The sequence below is a fragment of the Phoxinus phoxinus genome (assembly GCF_949152265.1).
Source record: "Phoxinus phoxinus genome assembly, chromosome: 11".
Lineage (NCBI taxonomy): Eukaryota > Metazoa > Chordata > Actinopteri > Cypriniformes > Leuciscidae > Phoxinus > Phoxinus phoxinus.
Window position 1 is genome coordinate 32,994,860 of NC_136886.1, and position 12,951 is coordinate 33,007,810.

A 12,951-nucleotide genomic window follows, 5' to 3' on the forward strand; every position below is an offset into this window, starting at 1 on the left:
TTATCTTATACTTTTATTATATTAATCCTTACTTACACAAGCATTCAAAAGTTTAGGGTCGCGTATTTAAAGAAGTCTCTCCTGCTCATCAAGGCTGCATTTATTAGACAAAAAAAAAATAGTCAAAACAGTACAATTTTGAAAAATGATTCCAATTTAAAATGTAATATTATTCCTATGATGCAAAGCGGAATTTACAGCATCATTACTCCAGTCTTTAGTGTCACATGATCCTTCAGAAATCAGTATAATATGATGATTTGCTGCTCAAGAAACATCAATATCTTAAAAAAAGAAAAAAAAAGAAAGAAAAACTGACAGACCCTAAACTTTTGATCAGCAGTGTACAGGCAATAATTTTGTATTGTCGTTTCTGATTCAATTCCATCAATCCCTCATGAAATAAGTGAACCGTTGCCTTTTTTATGCTTCTTTTAAGTGTTGCAATGTGATCATCTGGGAGCTGGTTTGGTTCAAGGCTTAGAACTCTTTATTGAAGGAATTTCTGAAATCCCTATGGAGAAAATGAATGGGAAACTATCTTGTTGTGCTCTATATTGTCTTTGTTGTTGTCGAGGTTAAAAAAGAGGAGGTTCGAGAAAAATTATTCATGTTCAGCAGGGAACGCCGGCATCAATGTATGCAATCATCATCTTTGCAAAAAGTGAGTGCACTCATTATAGTTTATTCTTCAAGCTTTGTCGTCTTTTGTGTGTTCACACGGTTCTTTTTACCTGAACGCAGTTGCTTGATTCGTCCATTGCTGCTGTTTATGTCGACAGGTAGGAAGTCTTTGAACCAGGAGATCTCTGGATCGGGGTTCCCGCTGGCGGCACAAAGCATGGTTGCAGTGCGCGTTCGCTCCACCACCTTCAGCTGTGGACCCATGTCTATGGTCGGGAAGCCGTGAGGGATCTGGTCCTCTGCAAAACACACAATAAGACAAGAATAGAGGCGTCAGCACACATGACTGAGTTGCATGATAAGCTGTGCTTTTTCGGTCGGAAAAGTGGCACGGCTCGTTTTTCTAAAGCTCAGCTCTTACAAATGTTTGTACGCAGGACCACCCGGGGCGATTGGTCTGAAGCAGCTGAAATGCGTGACTGTAAGACAGAGGTGGAGTAGAGATCATGGTGTGAAATCCAGCGCTAATGTAAATACGAGCGGGTCGAGGCGTGACTAATCCGCCCGTGGTGTTTCTGGTCATGGATATATGAGGGTGAGGGGGTGATTTCCCTCCGGATATAGTGACACCTCACTGAACGCCTGCTCTGCCTGACCCACAGTTTGACTACAGGAACTCCAATGCTGGCAATACTCAAATAGGCACCAATACTACTACAGTAAAATGAAATGGTAGAATTACGGTATGTTCACATGCCTCTTTTTGCACTGCAGAGGTCAAGTCATCTTCATTTATAGAGCGCTTTTTACAATACAGATTGTTTAAAAGCAGCTTTACAGAGATAATAGGAAATGAATGCAGCAAAGACAGTTTTGGCTGTACTACAGCTCTAGAAGAAAGTCATTGTCTAGCTTAAGTAAGTTTTGAATTGATTCATTTTCAGTGTAAAAATCATTAAATGACACCGTTTTTAAAAACTTTTAATGTGTTCTGGCTTTTCATGTACACGACATTGGTGTTTTGGTGGCCGGAGAACGCAAACATTGAAGTAGGTTTGAAAGTGCACATTTTTGGAAACGAGTTTTGAAAGCGATACCATTATAAGCGTGTAAACTGCAAAACCGTGAATGTGGAAACGGGGTCATGGAAAGCTCTCGCTCTTTCTGGCCCCGTCCTGGTATCATTATGCATTTCAAATGCATTTTATCAAGTGGGGGGTCTTTGATTGTGTGACTACATACATCACGAAATATGTTGTTATAGTCATAGCAACTATGTCACTATATCGTTCAATAAAATCAGTGTTTGGAGTCAGTACATGTTTTAATGTTTCTGAAAGAAGTCTCTTATCCTCACCAGGGTTTAATCATAAATACAGTAAAAACGGCAAGATTGTGAAATATTTGTATGATTTAAAATAACTATTTTCTATGTGAATATATCTTAAAATGTAATTTATTCCTGTGATAAAAGCTGAATTTTCAGCATCATTACTCCAGTCTTCAGTGTCACATGATCCTTCAGAAATCATTCTAATATGCAGATTTGCTGCTTGAGAAACATTTCTAATTATTATCAATGTTTAAAAGAGATGAGCTGCTTCATATTTTTTCAATTCTGAAAGCGGCTTGAGAGATCCGTGATCAAAATGTGTCTTCAATACCCCACATTTAGCACTTCTCTTGTGATTTCAATTACTTGAGATGGATGTCACTACCAGATGTAACGGGTCTATGAGGCAGAGAGTTTCTCTGATACTGTATGTGGTTGAGTGGTAAGAGAAGGGAACATAATGTGCTGTGAGTGTTTCTGCATGTTTGAAATGGGAAATGAGCAGTGGATGAGCACAACCAGAGAGAAACCAAACAGCATCCAGCGGTCACCACACTCTCACAGATAATGGAGGATAAAACAACTTGATGCAAATCAGCATCATTAAGAACAGCAGGTGCAGCCGGAAACATACGGGACTAAATGTTCTCTGTTCATACACTAATTGAGCTCTGCAAACATGCATGCGCTGCACAATTAATAGAGATAACATCAAAACGGCGATATGGTATAGTGTGCTTATTAAAAAAAAGTGATTTAATGTGAACTCGATTTAACACTTTACATAAGCTTAATCTTGGGAGCTGCTCTTAGCTTTCACTTTACCATTGCATATACAGGTGAAACTCGAAAAATTATAACATCGTGCAAAAGTTCATTTATTTCAGTAATTCAACTTAAAAGGTGAAACTAATATATTATATAGACTCATTACATGCAAAGTGAGATATTTCAAGCCTTTATTTGTTATAATTTTGATGATTATGGCTTACAGCTTATGAAAACCTTTTCAATTTGGGGTTTTCATAAACTGTAAGCCATAATCATCAAAATTATAACAAATATAGGCTTGGAATATCTCACTTTGCATGTAATGAGTCTATATAATATATTAGTTTCACCTTTTAAGTGGAATTACTGAAATAAATTAACTTTTGCACAATATTATACAGGTCTGATCTTGAATATTTTAAAGAGAACAAGTCTGAACACTTATAGTATAAAAAGTGCAACTCTTTCAAAGCATGTCAAGTTATCGTTCAGCTTTCATTGCAGAAAATAACTTTTTATCAGTGTTTTGTCTTGTTTTCTACTAAAATATCGAAATGTCCTTAAAACAAGGTTATATTTATTGCAGCACAAGTTTATGTAAGACAATAAGTCTTGTTTTCAAAGAAAACATCTTGGATTAAATGTATTCTTATAAACCTTAATTGGCAAACAGTTGCTAGTTTTATAAATCTCATTACATTTTCCTACATAAATTATAAAAAATAACACTTTTCTTAACAAGTCTCAACATCAATATTTTAAGGAGTTTAGATATTTACAAGAAAACAACTAAAAAACCAATTAAGATTTTTTTTTTTGTGGTTCAAAAGTAAATAAATAAATAAATAAATAAATAAATAAGAACACATAAATAGATACAAATAAAATGTCTCACACTCCATTTTGGCACTGAAACAGTTAAACATTGTATATGGGTTTTCCTTTGCAAACACAATGACGAAACCGGACTCCTCCGCAGTTAAATTACGGTGTCACCGAAGCACTAAAGTTTACTTTTCTCACAGTCAGGTTCTTTTATGCTACACTACAGCTGGAGAGTTTCTCTGAGAGACAATAGAAGAGAAAGCCTTCATAAAGAGCTTAGCATGAGTCTTGCATTGAGAGAATATGCTCAAATGAGGAGAGGGAGAGTCCCTGGAGAGTCTGTCTGTCTCTCTCTCGATGTGTGAGAACATGTGCCTGAGGAACACCTCGTCCTGCTGGAGGACCTGCCTTTGTCTCCGTGTTTGTTTTCTGTTGAGAAGGCGCATTGTAGGAATGACTAGGTAAGGTCACTGTAGGGTCGCATCTACGCACCACAGGCCTTTGTGAGACACACAGCTTTGGTAATAGACCCCAGTGGGAATAAACCAACACCAGCTGTAGTGAGATACACCTTCAGGTTCTAAAGGATTCGTCCATTCCAGGTCACTGCCACGGGGGAGGGAGGGTTTGAGACAGATACTATTGTGTACAACTGTTTCTCCTCACCAGTGATGCAATTAAATGTAGCAAATAAAGACTCATGCTTGTCAGATGTTTCACCTGAAAAAAAAAAAAAAATCTCGAACTAATATTCACTATTAAAGTTGCTTATTAGCATGCATATTACTATTGGCTGTTTATTAGTAATAAAGCACATATTAATGCATTTTTCTGCATGACTATATGACCTTAATCCACCCATAAACTTACCACTACATTACTAACTGTTAATAAGCAGTAATTAGGAGTTTATTGAGGCAAAAGTCGCAGTTAATAGTTAGTTAATAGTGAGAATTCAACCCTAAACTAAACTGTGACATAAAATAAATAAAATAATAATAATAATACTAATACAAATGGCATAGAACATACCAAAATTACTAACTAAACCAAGATTTAAAATATTATTAAATACTTTAATAATGCATAAATAATACTAAAATAACACTGGCAACCAAAAATCTAAGATCTCAATATAAGTGCAAATTTTTCCCCCTCAAATGATTCAATTAAATTAAATTCCTTTTATTGTCCTTGTATTTAAAATACCATAAAATTAATTAGCAAACCTTACGGTGCATCCACACATGACAACACAACAACAATAATTAAGACACCATAAATGTAACACACTACAATACAGAAACTTGATAGATTCATGTAATAATATTGCACATTGTCGTCACAAAGTGACCTTAACTGTACTTATAATTGGTGCAACTGAATCATGATTTTTCAAGCTGTAGTCAAAAGTTCAGTGTTTGCCGTGTTAAGTTCTCTTACAGCTCTGGGGTAAAAGCTATTCTTAAATCTATTAGTCTGTGATGCAATAGACCTAAAACGCCTACCAGAGGGCAACTGGACAAACAGATGATGTCCGTGGGATGGATGTGTGCTGCTATCACTCCATAAATATGACAAATACTTACTTTAGCCAACTTCTAAAACATTTTTTTTCATTAAACATTAACCCCCGGCTTCACAGACAAGGCTTACGCTTTATCCCAGACTAAAATGCATGCTTACTAAAAGTAACTTGCACTGGAGTTGTCTGAAGATGCACACTATGGCACTAGCTCTTTATAAAAGCTAAATGCTCTGATTGAACTACGCCCACCCTTTTAAACCGGGCTTACGTTTTCATTTGAACGTAACTCAATTAATACTATTTACTTTATTGCAAAGCATTATTCATTTGACTAGATCATTAACATTTCATTGGTTTCTGACTAAAATGAGAATATTTTACATTTTCTGAAGAAAACGTGAGAAGTGATTGTCTATGCAAAACCCAATGCTACAAAGCCAGGGCCAGGTTTAGTGTTATTAGGTTGTAAGGGTGTTGTGGATGGTTGCGTAAAGCCCGATTTAAAACCATCATGCACCCCCTCGTCTCTGATATCCTGGTCCCCTAGTCAAGGCTCAGGTCCTTCCTTCAGTGCCAATCTTTAGGTTTTTTTGCATTTCTCACTAAAAATAAAGAAGTTTCTTCTCCCGCAGCAATGCAAATGTGTAGACTGTGCCAACAAAATCATCCAAAGTGCTCCACAAACAAGCACTTTGTGGGTTTCACATGTCAGTTTTCACACAGAAAGTTCGTTAAACGTCACATTCTCTGGAGACTTTTTGTAACCAAGACTTGTTTAAAGCCCTTTGTTGAACCTGATGGCTGAAGAAAACATGTCATACCTCCAGTTGTGCACTTGAAAGAGAAAGAAAACAAATAATAAAGGAAAACCCTTGAAACTCAATCACCCTTATTAATTCTCCAATAACAGGGTGACGTGAATAGCCACACCGTCAGCAAGGCACGCATCACACATGCAGATTTCCCACAGTAATTTAACACCAAGGTATTTCATTAAAGCATGCAAGGAGCTTGAGACAGGGCTGGCTCTGACAAATTAGTCAGGCGGAAATATTATGCCTTATTACATGACCCCAGCGCTGCCTCATTGATACGGTGGAATTTGTGGATTACTCCGTCCACCCTGTAATCCCTGAATGCTGGAATCACGGCTAAACTGACAGCCTGTCAGTCAGAAAGCATTAGCCATGAATCTGACGCCGTCCCAACACGCCTCACCGTCTCTCTCGCAAACCGTCACCGCATTTCTGCCCGCGCATGGAAGCTTATCGCCATGGCAACCCTCGGGAAAACACATCAGAGGGATCGGGGGCGACCCGTCCTCACCCGCTGGAGGAAATAAAATGAAAGACAACTTTCTGTTTCCATCCCTGTCTTACCTGATAAGTTCATCACCTCTGGGAGATTATCAAAAACACCCAGACTGAACATATTACGCTCTGTAAGACAGACGACAAGCAGTGTGTGTCAAGTGCAAACACATGCATGCACTTCTTAAGGACTAAACGGACAATTAAGGATTTAACTTTGTTTTTGGACAGACTGTAGAGTCTTTATGGGCGGTGTGACCTATTAGTATGATCAATTAATAATCATGATACAGTTCTTTTTGCTGGAAAGTCAACACAAACAAGTTTAACATGCCTGCATTTTTATGATAATACTCTAAATTAAATACTGTACTTGATGAATTAAAGATTTTATTTTCTAATTGGAAACAACCTATCATTACACTGTAGGAAATATTAATTTGACAAAAAGTGATCAACTTCGCTTCGCGTCGGGTGGTTCTTCGCCTCTACATCGTGCATTAAAATCCTTTAATATATGGCTAGCCGTGGATTATCCCTTACATATTTTTTGTTGCTGGTGTTTATTTTATGAATAAAATAAATATTAAAATGAATATTTTTATGGAGTAACCGTTTATGCTCCGCGTCGTATTTGAGCCTTGGTTTACGAATGCCCAGAGACGTTTATTGGGCGCTACGAATGTCTATCAAATGCACCTGTACTCAGCCAATTATACCAGATGACGTATAGAGTGACAGAAATTCGACGATGGGTCATAGATTTATGTGTACACGATGGCGTTCAGCGACTATTGCCGTTTGTGCAAGACAAACATGAGGGTAGAAGGTAAATCTGCAGTGCACATGATGATATAAACAAGCTTCGGTGTGACGCATAGACGTCGCCATCGTCTTGCTGCTCCCTCCCCGTTCTGTGATTGGTCCCCTCGCCGAGGCGAAAATCTAGTTAAGCAGCGTGAATAAAATCGCGCGCAACCCAGGCTAGTCTTTATTGACTACGTTTACAAGCTATCAATATTCGGGTTATGGTCGGGTTAAGGTCACTATTTGGGTTTCTGAAACATTCGGAATAACCCGTTTACATGCGTGAGCAGAGAGAGTTACTCCTGTATACATGGAATTTGTAATCAATTGGCAATATCCCGATGTAAACGGCGATGCACGGTTAGCGTCTGGACGTACAGACAACCTTAAGACGCAATATGCGTCATTTCCGATTCTTCTTCCTGTATCCAAAGACAACAACAACAGCAGCAGCACACGGATAATGAATAGTTCGGGGCAGATAGCGATCGGCTTTGTTTGCGCTTCGGTGCTGGTACTGACCCACCAGCAGCACTTGACACTACTGTGCTGCGTCTCACCGTGTTTACCTCTACTTCTTGTTTACTTCCGGTATACTACACGCAGGTTTTTGTATGCGCCGCTACTCAAAAGACCAAGATTCCTAGCGAATAGAACATGCTCAGAACACAAATCAATGTTCCTTTTGATGGGGAAATGCCGATGCGCGTTTACATGACCAAATATTCGGGTTAGAAAAGGGGTAACCCAGGGATCATATTCGTGTTTTTAAAAACCGGAATATGAGCATATCAGGTTTGGCCGTGCACGACCGGGTTATTGCTAATATTCCGGTTTTGAATGGGTTATTGGCTGCTTGTAAACGTAGTCACTGTTTCATCAAAGAAATGCAGCCATAATGAGTAATAAGAGACTTTCATAAGAGAATGTTCAAAAACATTCATCATTTCTAACTTTTGAACTGTAGTGTGATGAATCTGCTACATATTTCTACTGCCGCGCACTAAATCCTGTCATAGCACCCAGACAGAGACTGCATAAAATACACAGAAATCTGTCGCTCTTTGCATTGCAGGTCAGGTGTGTGACTGAAGCATAATGAAGTGGTCCATTCAGTCAGACATGTGTCACGATGACCTGTCCGCCCAGCTCTGGTGTGTGTGCCTCCGCACTGAGGCTTTTGTTCTCCGAGTGAATCGAGGTGTTTGGCTCAGTACCTCCTGGATTCTCAGACATTTCTGGAGGCGAATGAAAAAAGGAGTCGCATTCACCTGAACGCAGACAGAGGGAAGGATTTGCTCAGGGGAAGACAGGACGATCTTTATGGGTTGCGAGTGTCGGTGAGAGTGTGTCTCATGCTGCTGAATTTAAGAGACATGAGACAATGTGACATTAGGCCCTGAGGATATTGTCTAATGTTACTAGGTTGTGAATTCCTGGACTAAATGCTGCACTGAATCAAACTGTCACCCAAAAATGAACGTAATTTTAATGATAACAAACTGTAAAAACGCTATGGTAAATAATTGGTTACTAGCAAGTTCCCTTATTTTACAGTAAAATACAACATTGTAAAGTAATTTTTTGTTAAATGTAGTTTTTAAAATTGAAAAAGTACAAATTTGCATTAAAAACAATTCTCGACCGCTTACATTCAATAGATTTGCATTGAAACAACAATGTTCCTTGGATTTTTCCTCATCAGCTTAATGTGCATAAATGATGAGGAAAAATCCAAGGAACATTGTTGTTTCAATGCATTAAAAACAATTCTCGACCGCTTACATTCAATAGATTTGCATTGAAACAACAATGTTCCTTGGATTTTTCCTCATCATTTATGCACATTAAGGTTTTATGTTACATCCTATTTTGTTAAATTAATGTTATTGCATCATTCAGTGTTGTGTGTTTGTTCAGTTTGTTTAGATCCTTAACCTTAAAATAAGCGATATTTCCAATATGGGCTCAACATTTCTCATCACATTCTTTCAAGATGAAATGTTCGGAGCTGCTATCCGCATGCATTTTATAGCTCTATATATCTGCATGACAACTATTGATTTGTCTTTATTTTTAGGGATTTTAGGAGAGACATCTGAGATGGTAAATAAATAAATATATAGTAAATAAGAACTCCATTAAGTATCTTGAGCAATGAAACAGGCAATCCCTGAACAATACAACTTATTTGAACAGGCATATCCATGTTTCAGTGTCTGAACTAGAACAACACACACACACACACACACACACACACACACACACACACACACACACACACACACACACACACACACACACACACACACACACACACACACACACACACACACACACACACACACACACACACACACACACACACACACACACACACACACACACACACACACACACACACACACACACACACACACACACACACACACACACACACACTCTAGGTCTGAACTGACAGGTGGTCTTGCAGATCGTTTACAGCTCTGGAAGTTTTCACAGGTTGCGGCTGCATCGAATACTTCAGACATGCAACAATGTTGGTGCACATGACCCAGAATAGACATGCTAATCCTGAAGTCCTGGTACTTGACGTCTCGCATGCACCAAAATTAACAACACCCAAGTGCCACATATGAGTATAAATGGTTACGGTTAGTTCATAAAACGAGATAAAGTTTGATCTTTATAACTGATTGTCACATTGTCCCTTTGCAAGTGATGAAATCAAATTTTTTGTTTAGATATATGTATGTACAGTACAATGGTCGCCACAATAATGATGTATGACCCCAAGAAATATAAAAGAGTAGCTGTGATTGAGCAAAGAAAAAAAATCTAATTTGCTCATGCCGTTGTCTCATGCGTATGCTGAGTCGGAATCAGCATTCAATATGTAGTTCATTATAGTATGCCTCATGAAAGAGCAAATGAGCTCAGACATTTCAATATGAACATACAAAAAATGCATTTCCGAAAAACAAAACATTTTTTAATAGGATTTCAAATCCCATTGGGATGTAAATTATGCCAAATTATTTTTTAAATCATTTTATGTGTGATCACCAAAAGTTTAGTCTCAGTGATAATTTGATCAATTTATTCATGCCTAAAGGTTTTTTTTCTCAAAATTCATGTAGCAAAACAAATGTGGAATATTTCATACATTAATCAACCAAAAGCATGAGGAAAATCAAATGTGTTTATTTTTTTTACAGATGCCTTTTAACTGAGAAACTGAAAATGGCACAATTAACACATCTATAATGCTGTGATGTTTTGATACAATAACATTGTTAAAAATATGAAAGGTGGAAAAAAAGTCAAGTCAATAATTGCATTGACGAGATGTAGGAACTTATTGCATTGTCATAAAAAATGTATTTGAATAATGAAAAAGTTCCCTTATTTTCCTGTCTATCACTATTGTCCTGTAAGCAAAACATTTCAAATTTTTACATTTAATTTAACTTGATGCACTAAAATAACTAAAACTGAAATAAAAATTACTAAAAACTATAGACATGTTAATTCAAAATGTAAAAAAAAATACAAAAAAAATACAATAGTATCTCAATGATACTAAAATAACATTGTAATGCACAACCTTTCATGATTTTATTTTTGTTATATAAACGTATAAAGCACGTCTACACTTCCAAGTGAAGCTCAAATGCATTACGAGTCTTTAGATCACCATGCAAAGCTCTTTAACAACTAGACCCCGAATAGGAGCAATATTAAACGGTGGATATTTCATTTCTTCAGGGAGGATGAACCTCCTGACCCTTGTTAAATAACCGTGCTATCGTCCCTAAGCAGCGTTTCTCAGGTAGGACATGCACGCCTCATCAAGGCCCTGATCCCCACCGGACCGGGACCACATCCTCTAGCTACTGCTGTTTTAATTAACACTACATGAACTCCTCTCCACCTGCGAGGAAGAGACAGACCAAAACAAACAGAGCACTCCTCTCTCCTCCCCTCGTTCGGCTGACATTTCCTCGCGCAACCTCTCATCTCCTCTTTAATCAAGGAGCAGTCATGATCCCCCTTGGGGAAATTGAATGCTTTTAATAAAATCTTCCTGCTGGCAGATAAAAACAGATTGCATGGGGATGAGCAGAGGAGAAGAGAGGAGACAGAGGTGATGCTGGTAAGTAGGGATTCAGGAGAAGGACAGATCTGGCATATATTAAATGGAGCAAGGTCTCACTCAACGGTCTGCACTGAATCTACAAAGCCAAGGAAAAAAAAAAAAAAAATTCTCTCCAATTTGTGAGTTTTCATTCAAAATTCTAATGTGATTGTTTAACTAAATAAACAAAATATATAAATATAATATAATATAATAAAATTATGGAATATAAATAATTTTCTATTTATTTATATTAAAAAACACTTTACTAAAACTTTCAAATTAAACTTAAAAAATATAAAATATAAAAAACTATCCATTAATATATGTATTATTTTAATTAAATTAATAAATAAAAATCTAATTTAAAAAAAGTTCACAGAAACTGTCAATGATACTAAAAAAAACACTGGTTTTAGCTTTGGGATATTTGATAAAATAGTGAATTAATATTTTCAATAAACTGGAACCAAATTGAAAATTTAGATTGATTTGAATGAGTCATAACTCAAAAATTCCCATAGAGGCATGACTTTGTATATGTTCTTTTTTAGAGGAATAAGTCTTTAGTTAACCACTCAACTATAAGCAATAATCATTATTTACAGAAATGTATATTTTGTCACTGAAAAAAAGCGGAAAACTTTAGCATAAAAGCGTTTAAAAAAAAAAAATGAAATAATAAACAATTTGTCCGTGCATCATCATTACTGTGATTATGTTCACGTGGAGATGAGATTCAAATCATTTGCCACTATTAAGGATTAGGGTGTGCAACCCCTCAGGAGAACTGCTCCAGATTCAGGCGAGCAGAAGCTCACTGTCTGCTGTGTAACATGTGCTCATGATACAGGAAAGCAGTGACAGTGATGTAGGCGTCGAGAGAGTGATGTCAGAAGGGCGTGGCCTCGTCCTGCTCTCCGCGCTCCTGTAAATTACTTCTGTCAATCCTGCCACCACCGTCGCACTGACCTTCTCTCCGTTTCATCAAGGATAATTAGCTAGCGGAATTTATTTGCATTGTTAATTCCTTTCCCTTAACTATCTGTCTGACACACACACACACACACACACACACACACACACACACACACACACACACACACACACACACACACACACACACACACACACACACACACACACACACACACACACACACACACACACACACACACACACACACACACACTAATAAGCCTTTAATAGCTACTGTTTGAAGCTGGCTCTTTGAAGCATCTTCCCAGGAGGTTTGCAGAAGTCAGCAGACTCCATCTGAGGCTGGTGCTGTTTGTGACTCTGGGAATCTGAGTCTCAGCACTGGGGGAACCGAGGGGAACGTGTTTGGCTGTCCATATTTGTTATCAAAATGACCTACTAAAACATTTTGTTTTCCTAAAAGCATGAAACAAAAATTTGCATCTGTCAACTACTTAAATACCACGCATACATTTTATAAAATGAAGTACTGCTCAAGTACTATGTATTAGGGATGGGAAGATTACCGGTTTCACGATAAACCATGATAAAATGTACTGACGGTTAGTATTATCGTTTACAATTTAATTATCATTAAAACCGTGTTTGATTATCGCGATTTTAATAACTCACTGTA

The 12,951-nt window shown here is 37.5% G+C and overlaps 1 protein-coding gene across 2 annotated transcripts in view; it reads right to left on the reverse strand.

Moving 5' to 3' along the window:
* The window catches only part of ptprfa (protein tyrosine phosphatase receptor type Fa), a 229,810-nt gene that overhangs the window by 107,994 nt on the left and 108,865 nt on the right, over positions 1-12,951 (reverse strand). For both annotated transcript variants that reach the window (XM_079628592.1, XM_079628591.1), the window contains exon 5: positions 735-923. In XM_079628592.1, coding sequence (XP_079484718.1) covers positions 735-923 — 189 coding nt within the window. The remainder of the gene's footprint in view (positions 1-734; positions 924-12,951) is intronic.